Consider the following 12,508-nt stretch of genomic DNA (forward strand, 5'->3'; position numbering starts at 1 on the left):
TGGTGACTGTAAAACGTACGCAACCATCTATAACCAATACGTTCTTCTCCATGTTTATGTGTAGGGGGCTTTATGATGGTGTGATGGCAGAATTTGGGGTGAGCTGTTGTAACTTCTCAAGGGGATATGTTCTGTGTTGGACTGTGATGTCATGCCTTTCATAATACTCCTGGTATGTCTGCACCCTAACACAAGGCCATTGTGTTCCCGGAACTTTTGCTTGTATAAATAACTGTTGTGTAAACAATATGATTGTATCGTCACCTCCCACAATATAAGAGACATGGAACCATTTACTCTTTGAGTTCTTCCCTGTGAAACCAGAGGTACATCTCCACTGCAGCTGCTTGTACTAAAGATTTTTCTATTATATAATTAAATAGTCTCTGATTTAATCTTTGGATCTAATTTTCCACAACAATGGTTAGTTGAATACTGTCTCCCATTTTCTCGAGTAAGTCCTGAAATTAATATATATAGATTACGGAGATGTAATTTATAGAGCGGCAAGTAAGGGTGCTCTCGAGTGGCTAGATGTTCTTTACCATTCGGCCATCAGATTTGCCACCAATGCTCCTTATAGGACACATCACTGCACTCTATACTCCTCTGTAAACTGGTCTTCTTTGTATACCTGTCGCAAGACCCACTGGTTGATGCTTATTTATAAAACCCTCTTTTCTGAGATACCTACTGCAGCCCTCATCCTCCACATACAACATCCGTTCTGCCAGTCCCATTCTGTTAATGGGCCCCAAAGCACACACATCCCTGGGTCGCTCCTCTTTTCAGTTAGCTGCAGCTAGCGCCTGGAACGACCTACAACAAACACTCAAACGGGACAGTTTTATCTCCATCTCTTCATTCAAATACCTAGTCATGGACACTCTTACTGACAGTTGTGGTTGGTTCGCGTGATGTAATATTGTCTCTACCTTCATGCCTTTGTGCTGTTGTCTGTGCCCCATAATGTTTGTACCATGATTTTAGCTGCTACCATGTTGTGCTGCTGCCATGTTGTGTTGCTACCATGTTGTTGTCATGTGGTGTTGCTACCATGCTGTGTTGTTATGTGTTGCTGCCATGCTATGTTGTTGTCTTAGGTCTCTCTTTATGTAGTGTTGTGGTGTCTCTCTTGTCGTGACGTGTGTTTGTCCTATATTTTTAACTGACTTGCCTAGTTAAATAAAGGTTGAAAAATAAAACATAAAAATATACATTCAAGGATTTTTATTTTTAATATTTTCCACATTGTAGAATAATAGTGAAAAAAATCAAAACTATGAAATAACACATATGGAATCATGTAGTAACCAAAAAAGTGGTAAACAAATGTAACTCCTCAAAGTAGCCACCCTTTGCCTTGATGACAGCTTTGCACACTCTTAGCATTCTCTCAACCAGCTTCATGAGGTTGTCACCTGGAATGCATTTCTATTAACAAGTGTGCCTTGTTTAAAGTTAATTTGTGGAATTTCTTTCCTTTCTTTCCGATCATAGATACAATTTGGCTACATAGGCCTACAAACATTTACAATGAATAGCAAAATCACAATAATCACTAGAATGGTTTCAGATCATAGTCCACGTTGAGAGAGGGAGCAAGAGTCCTTAAATTAAAGATCCAGGCAGCCTCTCGTTTTAACAATAAATTGTCGAGGTCACCCCCTCTCCTAGGGAGGGTGACATGTTCAATGCCAATATAATGTAGGGATGAAATCGAGTGGTTTGCTTCCAACAAGTGGGCCGCAACTGGCAAGTCGAGTTTTTGCACCGAATGGTGCTACGATGCTAACATCTGCAAACAATGTGTATGTGACCAATAAAATTTGATTTGATTTGACGTGTCCCGAAGCTACTCCTGCGTTGTCTTGGATGTCTGCTTAGGGTCATTGTCCTGTTGGAAGGTGCCCTTTCACCCCAGTCAGCGGTCCTGAACGCTCTGGAGTAGGTTTTCATCAAGGATATCTCTGTAGTTTGCTCCGTTCATCTCCCTCGATCCTGACTAGTATCCCAGTCACGGAAAAACATCCCCACAGCATGATGCTGCCACCACCATGCTTCACAGTAGGGATGCTGCCAAGTTTCCTCCAGACGTGACACCTGGCATTCAGGCCAAAGAGTTCAATGTTGGTTTCATCAGTCTAGAGAATCTTGTTTCTCATGGTCTGAGAGTCTTTCGGTTCCTTTTGGCAAACTTTGTGTGGGCTGTCATGTGCCTTTTACTGAGGAGTGGCTTCCGCCTGGTCACTCTACCATAAAGGTCTGATTGGTGGAGTACTGTAGAGATGGTTGTCCTTTTGGAAGGTTATCCCACCTCCCTGACCAAGGCCCTTCTCCCCCGATTGCTCAGTTTGGGCAGATGGCCAGCTCTAGGAAGTCTCTTGGTGATTCCAAACTTCTTCCATTTAAGAATGATAGAAGCCACTGTGTTCTTGGACCTTCAATGATGCAGAAATGTTTTGGTACCCTTCCCCAGATTTGTACCTCGACACAATCCTGTCTCTGAGCTTTACGGACAATTCTTTTGGACCTCACATGGCTTGTTTTTTGCTCTGACATGAACTTACAAATGTGGGACCTCATATTAGACAGGTGTGCCTTTCCCAATCATGTCCAATCAATTGAATTTACCACAGGTGGACTCCAATCAAGTTGTAGAAACTCAAGGATGATCAATGGAAACAGGATGCACCTGAGCTCAATTTCGAGTCTCATAGCAAAGGTTCTGAATACTTATGTAAATAACTTATTTCTGTTTTTTATCTTTAAGAAATGTGCAAAAAGTGTCTAAAAACATGTTTTCACTTTGTCATTATGGGGTATTTTGTGTAGATTGCTGATATTTTTATTTATGTAATCAATTTTAGAATAAAGCTGTAATGTAACAAAATGTGGAAAAAGTCAAGGGGTCTGAATACTGTATATAAAATAGGAAAATGCATTTTCACTGCTTAAATGAACTGGCTGTTTCCATGATACAATCTGTAGAGTACCTGGGGCAGCCAGCGGAAAATACGGAGCGCAAGGGTTGGTAATGTTCTTTAGTTTCCCCGCGATTGGCTCAGTGTTCTGTCACTCATGGGGACACTACGTCACAGCAAAATCTACAGTGAGAGCTCGAAAAATCAAGCCCCTTGGGTGCTGCCATAGAGTTACATTAGAAGTGCCCATTCAAGAAGGCTCACGGTCATTGGCAACAGACAAAACGACGTCAAATCACATATCTACGGTAGTTTTGATTGGACTGATCATGTCAACATCATACTTTCAAAATCTTAGCTAGCAAGCTAGACAAGCAGTCATCATCATGAATCATGTCGACAATCTACATAACACATGTGTTTATGTTTTGCCCCACCAGGATTTACATGCTAAAATCCCCAGTGCTAAAGAACATGGCCCTGGCTGCTGCCCTATTGAATATGCATGCGCCTTTTAATGGGAGAAAGCTGTGTGCTATTGGGTGGAATGTTCAGTGACCATGATTCAGTGTGCCAGCCTTGGCAAGTTGTTGATGTTAAATGAGAGGACACAATGAGTTTGTGTTGACAGGGGTTGCATTCATATGGTTCATGCTCCAGGAGCTACGTCTTTCATGATAAGTTCATCGACATTAACACCTTTTATCCATGTTCATCGATCCTCCTGTCTCACCTTATTAACGTTTCTTTGTGTTGCAAAATGAGATGTTTGTTTAGCTGGTGGCGCTGCACCTGAATGTCAACTATATTAAAGGAACACTTCTGTCCTATTCAAGTCATTTGTTCTTCTTCCTGGTTATGGTGGATCACGACTACGTACTTGTTGATGTCGTAGGATAAATACTTAGTCGTTACTTTTGAATTGTATAAACCAAATAATATTTTGTCAACACCTTGGCTTTCACACGTAGTGAATTTGACAGCAAAGTCATGCAGCACAGGTAGGCTTTATTTTGCTCTATCTCTATCTTTGAGCTTTCACACATGGTGAATTTGACGTCAAAGTTATGGAACACAGGTAGGCTTTCTGTCTTTGAGTTGCACAACTATCTTGAAAGAACAGTAGAGCATCTTTTAACATGTTTCTCTGTGATGGTAAAGCTATGTTTCAAACAATAGTGTTCTAGTTCAGTGTTGTTCCCATGACACGAAAGTGGGCAAGAGTGGTCATAAGAGGGTTGACTGAAGATTTACGGTGAAGAAATACAATGAATTACCATCATTAATCTAAATGAATGTTATAGTTGACAATCTGTCATTGAGTATGATTCATGCCATTTCATTCCTTGATATATAATCTATGAAATCGCTATTGAGCAAAATGTATAACTACTGTTGATCTGTATATCTGTACTATCTAGTAGTCGAAAATCTTATGTAGTAATGGCACAATATAATGGGTAGTTAACAGCATATTAAACAGGGTAGTTAACAGCATATTTAACAGGGTAGTTAACAGCATATTTAACAGGGTAGTTAACAGCATATTTAACAGGGTAGATAACAGCATATTTAACAGGGTAGTTAACAGCATATTTAACAGGGTAGTTAACAGCATATTTAACAGGGTAGTTAACAGCATATTTAACAGGGTAGATAACAGCATATTTAACAGGGTAGATAACAGCATATTTAACAGGGTAGATAACAGCATATTTAACAGCGTAGATAAGAGTGTAGTTAACAGGCTAGTTAACAGGGTAGTTAACAGGCTAGTTAACAGGCTAGTTAACAGGGTAGTTAACAGGCTAGTTAACAGGCTAGTTGAAAGGGTAGTTAACAGGCTAGTTAACAGGCTAGTTAACAGGGTAGTTAACAGGGCAGTTAACAGGGTAGTTAACAGCATAGTTAACAGGGTAGTTAACAGGGCAGTTACCAGTGTAGTTAACAGGGTAGTTAACAGGGTAGTTAACAGGCTAGTTAACAGGGTAGTTAACAGGCTAGTTAACAGGCTAGTTGAAAGGGTAGTTAACATGCTAGTTAACAGGCTAGTTAACAGGGTAGTTAACAGGGTAGTTAACAGCATGTTTAACAGTGTAGTTAACAGGCTAGTTAACAGCGTAGTTAACAGTGTAGTTAACAGGGTAGCGGGTAGGGTAGTTAACAGGGTAGTTAACAGGGTAGTTAACAGCATATTTAACAGTGTAGTTAACAGCATATTTAACAGGGTAGTTAACAGCATATTTAACAGTGTAGTTAACAGCATATTTAACAGTGTAGTTAACAGCATATTTAACAGGGTAGTTAACAGCATATTTAACAGTGTAGTTAACAGCATATTTAACAGGGTAGTTAACAGCATATTTAACAGTGTAGTTAACAGGGTAGCGGGTAGTTAACAGGCTAGTTAACAGGGTAGTTAACAGGGTAGTTAACCGGGTAATTAACATGGTAGTTAACAGGGTAGTTAACAGGGCAGTTAACAGGGTAGTTAACAGGGTAGTTAACAGGGCAGTTAACAGGGTAGTTAACAGCGTAGTTAACAGGGTAGTTAACAGGGCAGTTAACAGGGTAGTTAACAGGGTAGTTAACAGGGTAGTTAACAGCGTAGTTAACAGGGCAGTTAACAGGGTAGATAACAGGGTAGTTAACAGGGCAGTTAACAGGGTAGTTAACAGGCTAGTTAACAGGGTAGTTAACAGGGTAGTTAACAGCATATTTAACAGGGTAGTTAACAGCATATTTAACAGGGTAGTTAACAGCATATTTAACAGGGTAGTTAACAGCATATTTAACAGTGTACTTAACAGGGTAGTTAACAGGGTAGTTAACAGCGTAGAGAACAGGGTAGTTAACAGGGTAATTAACAGGGTAGTTAACAGGGTAGTTAACAGGGCATTTAACAGCGTAGTTAACAGGGTAGTTAACAGGGTAGTTAACAGGGTAATTAACAGGGTAGTTAACAGGGTAGTTAACAGGGTAGAGAACAGGGTAGTTAACAGGGTAGATAACAGGCTAGTTAACAGGGTAGTTAACAGGGTAGATAACAGGGTAGATAACAGCGTAGTTAACAGCGTAGTTAACAGGGTAGTTAACAGTCTATCACAGTGCCATCCGTTTTGTCACTAAAGCACCTTATACTACCCACCACTGCGACTTGTATGCTCTAGTCGGCTGGCCCTCGCTACATATTCGTCGCCAGACCCACTGGCTCCAGGTCATCTACAAGTCCATGCTAGGTAAAGCTCCGCCTTATCTCAGTTCACTGGTCACGATGGCAACACCCGTCCGTAGCACGCGCTCCAGCAGGTGTATCTCATTGATCATCCCTAAAGCCAACACCTAATTCGGCCGCCTTTCGTTCCAGTACTCTGCTGCCTGTGACTGGAACGAATTGCAAAAATCGCTGAAGTTGGAGACTTTTATCTCCCTCACCAACTTCAAACATCAGCTATCTGAGCAGCTAACCGATCGCTGCAGCTGTACATAGTCTATTGGTAAATAGCCCACCCATTTTCACCTACCTCATCCCCATACTGTTTTATTTATTTACTTTTCTGCTCTTTTGCACACCAATATCTCTACCTGTACATGACCATCTGATCATTTATCACTCCAGTGTTAATCTGCAAAATTGTAATTATTCGCCTACCTCATGCCTTTTGCACACATTGTATATAGACTACCCCCTTTTTTTTCTACTGTGTTATTGACTTGTTAATTGTTTACTCCATGTGTAACTCTGTGTTGTCTGTTCACACTGCTATGCTTTATCTTGGCCAGGTCGCAGTTGCAAATGAGAACTTGTTCTCAACTAGCCTACCTGGTTAAATAAAGGTGAAAAAAAATATTTAAAAAATAAATAAATAACATGCACCCCTTGGGGTCGCGAGGACCGAGTTTAGGAAACCCTGCAGTAGTATATCTCATTGCCAACTGTCCAGCAAGTTGAACTGTTGGCGAGTGTCTGAGAACAAACAGGTATATTGAATAGAGCAGTGATTCCCAACTAGGGGTACTTGGCCTATTCACAGGGGGTACTTGAGAAGACTCATAAAACCATTGGCCTACTGGTAAAATGCACATGACGGGGTAATTCAGGGGTACTCCGGTAAGAGCAAAATTCAGTTGCTGGTACAGTAACCCAAAAAAGGTTGGGAACCACTGGTTTAGAGTGATAACAGACTGTTATTTTGTGCAGGTCATTCCATCAGTCTTTCCGCACCACTTCTTCTGTGAGAAGAGGAGGTCGTGAGACATCTGGAAAGAGGCTCTTTGTGACAGGTGCCAAAAGTACGGGATGGGCAGCATCAGGAGGAGGTGCGACGAGGTACACTGTGACCCTTAAAAACACTATATTTTAGTCATTCATTTTAATATATTTTTTCTGACATGCAGTGGGGGTTCCTCCAAGAAGGAAACAGATAATGGTTCTCCTAATTTAAATTGAGAAAAATGTCAACTGATTCAACAAACTAAAAAAATCCTCTTTGTAAAATGAATTGAATTGGACTCGACCCCAACACTGGCCTGACCACTACCTCAGGTCCATCTACCAGAAATTCCGAGATGTTGACCTGCTGGACAAGAAGAAGACGATGACAGCTATGAAGGCTGGGGAGGACCGGGCTATTCTCCTAGGCCTGGGCATGGTCATTGCGTCGGCCATGATGTACTTTGTTCTGGGCATCACTGTACTGCGCTCCTATGCAGCCAGGTACTGGACTATCAATCTGACAGTGGATTGTTTTGTGTGGATTTTGTACTTTTGGGCGGACTCTGCTTTCGTTCATTCTGAAAGACTGTAATTCAATCAATCTGCCTTTGTAGTGTTGATGCGGTATGTTTGTTTGTCAGTCTTTTCTCTGTGCAAGTCACTGCACAGCATGCCACAGTATGATGGAGGGTTATCAGCACCAATTCTAAAATGCAATGCTTAAATGCTAAATTGAAATGTGAAAATGACGCATCTACCTCTCTACCTGGTATTTTTATACCCCAACATCTTTCTGCAATTTGATTTGAATACAGAGAAAATCTGTATTTACATTGTGTAAATACACTGTGTAAATCCTACAATAGCCTTGAACTATTACCTTTATCTCTCCATATAGTGTGTGGACAGAGGGGAGTGTCTGTATCGTGCTCAACTCCACCATCACGGCAGACATGAACTGCTCTTACAGCTGTGGCTCGGACTGCTGGAGAGGCTCCAAGTACCCCTGTCTGCAGGTCTACGTCAGTGTCAACACCACGGGCAGGGTCAGCCGCTTATCCCACAGTGAGGAGAGCTGGGACGCCAACTTTGAGGTGAACGGAGGGTCAGAACGGAGGTTGTGAAAGACTGGATAGCGTATGTTGACATGGGGCTTGTGATATTCTGACCACACCATACGTGTTATTCACTCATTTCATCTAAACTGCTTGCGTGCGTCAGCGAGCGTCTGAGTAGCCAGGCACTAAAATAGAACTTGGTTCTATTTTTGACGCTTGACACACTGCAAGTCCTACCTCTTCCATCTCCTCATTGGTTTTTAGGAGCATATAGCTGTCACGCCCTGACCATAGAGAGCTGTTTATTCTCTGTTGGTTGGGGCGTGATAGTGACTAGGGTGGGTCATCTCGGTGATTAATGGTTTATGTTGGCCTGGTATGGTTCCCAATCAGAGACAGCTGTTTATCGTTGTCTCTGATTGGGAATCATATTTAGGGAGCCATTTCCTCATTGTGCTTGGTGGGATCTTGTCTACAGATACTTGCCTGTGTGCACACCAGTAGCTTCACGTTTCGTTTGTGCTTGTTTGTTTTGTTTGGTGAGTTTCTATTGATTAAAATATGTGGAACTCTATGCACGCTGCGCCTTGGTCTACTCCTTTCAACGAGCGTGACAGAAGATCCCACCACCAAAGGACCAAGCAGCGTGGTCAGGAGGAGCAGGGATCCTGTGCCCGGGAGAAAAGTGAGTGGAGGACATCATGGACATGGGAGGAAGTTATGGCAGGGGATAAGACCCTGCCATGGAAGTAGGCAGAGGCAGTGAAGGAGGAGCAACGGCGACTCCGAAATTCAGTACCACGATGGAAGCCCGAGAGGCAGCCCCCAAATTTGCCCTGATGTGCCTGTCATCAGCCCGGTGCCACCTGTACCGATCCCACGCATCAGGCCTCCAGTGCGCCTCCACAGTCCAGTATGTCCTGTGCCTCTTCCCTGCACTCGCCCTGAGGTGTGTGTCACCAGCCCGGTACCACCAGTGCCGGCACCACGCATCAGGCCTCCAGTGCTCCTCCACAGTCCAGAGCTTCCAGCAACATTTCCCAGTCCAGAGCTTCCGGCGACAGTTCCCAGTCCAGAGCTTCCGGCAACAGTTCCCAGTCCAGAGCTTCCGGCGACAGTCCGGCGACAGTTCCCAGTCCAGAGCTTCCGGCGACAGTTCCCAGTCCAGAGCTTCTGGCGACAGTTTTCAGTCCAGAGCTTCCGGCGACGTATTACAGTCCAGAACCTCCAACGATGGTCCACAGTCCGGAACCTCCTGAGACGGTCTACAGTCTGGAACCTCCTGAGACTGTCTACAGTCCAGAACCTCCTGAGACGGTCTACAGTCCGTAACCTCCTGAGACGGTCCACAGTCCGGAACCTCCTGAGACGGTCTACAGTCCGTAACCTCCTGAAACGGTCTACAGTCCGTAACCTCCTGAGACGGTCTACAGTCCGTAACCTCCTGAGACGGTCTACAGTCCAGAACCTCCTGAGACGGTCTACAGTCCGTAACCTCCTGAGACGGTCCACAGTCCGGAACCTCCTGAGACGGTCTACAGTCCGGAACCTCCTGAGACGGTCCACAGTCCGGAACCTCCAGCGACGGTCGCGGTCCAGAGCCTCCAGCGACGGTCGGCAATCCAGAGCCTCCAGCGACGGTCTGCAGTTCAGAGCCTTCAGCAGGGGTTCTCAGTCCAGAGCCTCCTGTGATGATCTACGGTCCGGTGCCTCCAGCGACGACACACAGTCCGGTTCCTCCTGCGACGATCCCCGCACCAGAGCCGCCATGGAGGAAGACATCATATCTGCGAGCGGAGAGGGTACTTCGCCCCGCACCGGAGCCGCCCCCCCGACTGTAGATACCCACCCGGACCCTCTCCTATTGAGTCAGGTTTTGCGGTCGGAGTCCGCATCTTTAGGGGGGGGGGGTACTGTCACGCCCTGACCATAGAGAGCTGTTTATTCTCTGCTGGTTGGGCCGTGATAGTGACTAAGGTGGGTCATCTAGGTGATTAATGGTTTATGTTGGCCTGGTATTGTTCCCAATCAGAGACAGCTGTTTATTGTTGTCTCTGATTGGGGATCATATTTAGGAACTCTATGCACGCTGCGCCTTGGTCTACTCCTTTCAACGAGTGTGACAATAGCCACGTGGGTGATTGAAAGATGAACCAAGGTCCACACTCCAGTCCAGTTGGTGGTGGTAATGCACCTTAAAGTTGGTTGCCAACTGCCATATAAAGTCCACAAAAGAAGAAGAATACCGATGGAGGAGAGATTACAATAAAATAGCTAGGCTTCCCCTTTTATCTGTGAATTAATTGTCGGAGAAGAGAACACACGATTTTGAGTGATTCAAATTCTACAAAGATACAGAAAAAAGGGACCTTGTACATTTCAGGTAAAAAAAACACCCAGTGTTTATATCCCATGACAAATTAGTTAGCAACAGCAAGCTAGCTAGTGAAATGGCCCTGAATGTTTCATGTGTTTTGACCTTTTCCCAAATTAATATGGTTGGTTCAGAGTTTATTTTGATATTTCAACCTGCGTGTTCTGATTTAATCTGGTGGGGATGGACAAAATCAAACGTGGACGCACGCACGTGCCCTGTCTAGCCAGCATGTGAGCTAGCAGGCCTGCTTCTTCCTGTTCAGGTGGTCTGGGAAACTCCTAGCCCTATGCATGACTCATGATGCGCTATGTACCTGTTTCTTTCAACAGGAACAAATGTTTATACAAATAAATATTTATGTTGACTATCAAAGGATGCTTACTAAGCCTGTAGGTTAGGTATGCATGCTGAAAGCCCCCGAACTAACATCAATGTCACCCACCAACTTTTCTATTTCCAGTGTTTCTACGTGCCAAAGTGCCAGAAGGACACCAATGCCATGCACCACATTATCGTGAACATCTCAGAGCGCCTGAAGCCGCACCACCAGGTCCTGTGCTACTACGACCCCAGCGACCAGCAGGAGAGTGTCCTCCTGACCCGGCAGTACGGCCACAGTCCCGTCTTCCACTCGCTCTTCTGGCCCTCCTGTATGCTCACGGGGGGCACCGCCATCATCTTCATGGTCAAACTCACCCAGTACCTCTCCATTATGTGCGAGCAGGTTATCAAGATCGAAAGGTGAAGCTTGCTGGCGTGGCAGCTGAGAGCGTCAAACATGGCCGCCAGTCCGGACAGATGATGACATGAAAGGGATTGTTTCAACCGAATGACCCTGTGACCTCTTGTAATGTCGCTCTCTCAGCGCTGAGAGATTTGGAACAGGTGGCTGGACTTGGCTTCTGTTCTGAAACTGACATCTTGGAAAGCAGATAAATGAATGTTCGACCCCTGTTGCCTGGAAAGCAACTTGCATGCATGTTTTCTTACTGAATATGTAAGCTTTTTATATAAATTTAACAGGCTATTTGAAAGTTATTAAATTATTCACCAACGCTGAACATGGGACTTTCACAGAAAGTTGGGTACAATCCTAAGTGTTGAGTATTGGTGAGCACTTTATCTAACACAGATGACAATGCCAAGCTACATTTGTGCTGACGGAGTGAGACAGAGAGTTCATTCTCCTAAATTGTCCAATGTATTTGCTGAAGATAACTGTTCACGTCCTACTGTGTCGAAGGTAGAACCCTGTTTCAGTTCCTGTATGTTCACAATGAAGAGGGTTAAAGACCATTGTGGATATACTCGAACTAGGTAGAATATGCAGAATCTAATGGGGAAAATGCTGAATGACACCATCAACACATTTTAGGGGTCAGCTATAGCTTATATTATTTATAGTAGATACCATTTTATTGTTCAGTCTGTCCTACAGAACTTGTGTGCTATGCAGCAACAACAAAAATCAGTGTCTTGTGTTGCTCTGATGACAACCCCAGGAAAGCTGCACAATCCATTCTGTTTATTTTTAATACATTTGGCTCTGTATGCAATAAATTGACCTCTCATAACATATACATGCACTTATGCCTTCCCATGGTGAGGCATATCAAAATTAAATAAATCCTTTAATGGTGAATCAAGTAATTGTTTACAAATGATGCAACTGTAATAAACCCTACATTCTTGTCCAGAAATTCCTTCCTTTCCTTGCTTGAGAAAAATGTCACACCTGGCTTTGCATAAGACTGGCTTTGGATAGAAATACATATTTTATGGCTGCATTAATCACATCTTTGATATTGTCGGTTTCACTGCTCTCCCTTGTTATGCCACACGTGTTGTTTGCTTCCATCTCCCTTTTACAGCAATGGAACGCAGCAAATATTTTACAATCAAGCAAGGGGGTTTCCTTGAATTTTCCCCCCTT

At 43.8% G+C, this 12,508-nt stretch overlaps 1 protein-coding gene across 1 annotated transcript; it reads left to right on the top strand.

The window, feature by feature from the left end:
- Positions 1-3,586: 3,586 nt before the first annotated feature.
- Positions 3,587-12,275, top strand: LOC115101833 (calcium-activated potassium channel subunit beta-2-like). The gene is made up of 5 exons (XM_029621308.2): positions 3,587-3,925; positions 7,126-7,254; positions 7,471-7,641; positions 8,039-8,234; positions 11,036-12,275. The coding sequence occupies exons 1-5, from the start codon at positions 3,915-3,917 to the stop codon at positions 11,318-11,320; spliced, it is 792 nt and encodes a 263-aa protein (XP_029477168.2). The 5' UTR covers positions 3,587-3,914; the 3' UTR covers positions 11,321-12,275.
- Positions 12,276-12,508: the final 233 nt, after the last annotated feature.

This window comes from Oncorhynchus nerka, linkage group LG20 (assembly GCF_034236695.1).
Source record: "Oncorhynchus nerka isolate Pitt River linkage group LG20, Oner_Uvic_2.0, whole genome shotgun sequence".
NCBI classification, from domain to species: domain Eukaryota; kingdom Metazoa; phylum Chordata; class Actinopteri; order Salmoniformes; family Salmonidae; genus Oncorhynchus; species Oncorhynchus nerka.

Coding starts and splice junctions, on each gene's coding strand:
- LOC115101833 (XM_029621308.2), top strand. Junction 7,255..7,470: donor TCAGGAGGAGGTGCGACGAG/GTACACTGTGAC, acceptor CCACTACCTCAG/GTCCATCTACCAGAAATTCC. Junction 8,235..11,035: donor GCTGGGACGCCAACTTTGAG/GTGAACGGAGGG, acceptor TTCTATTTCCAG/TGTTTCTACGTGCCAAAGTG.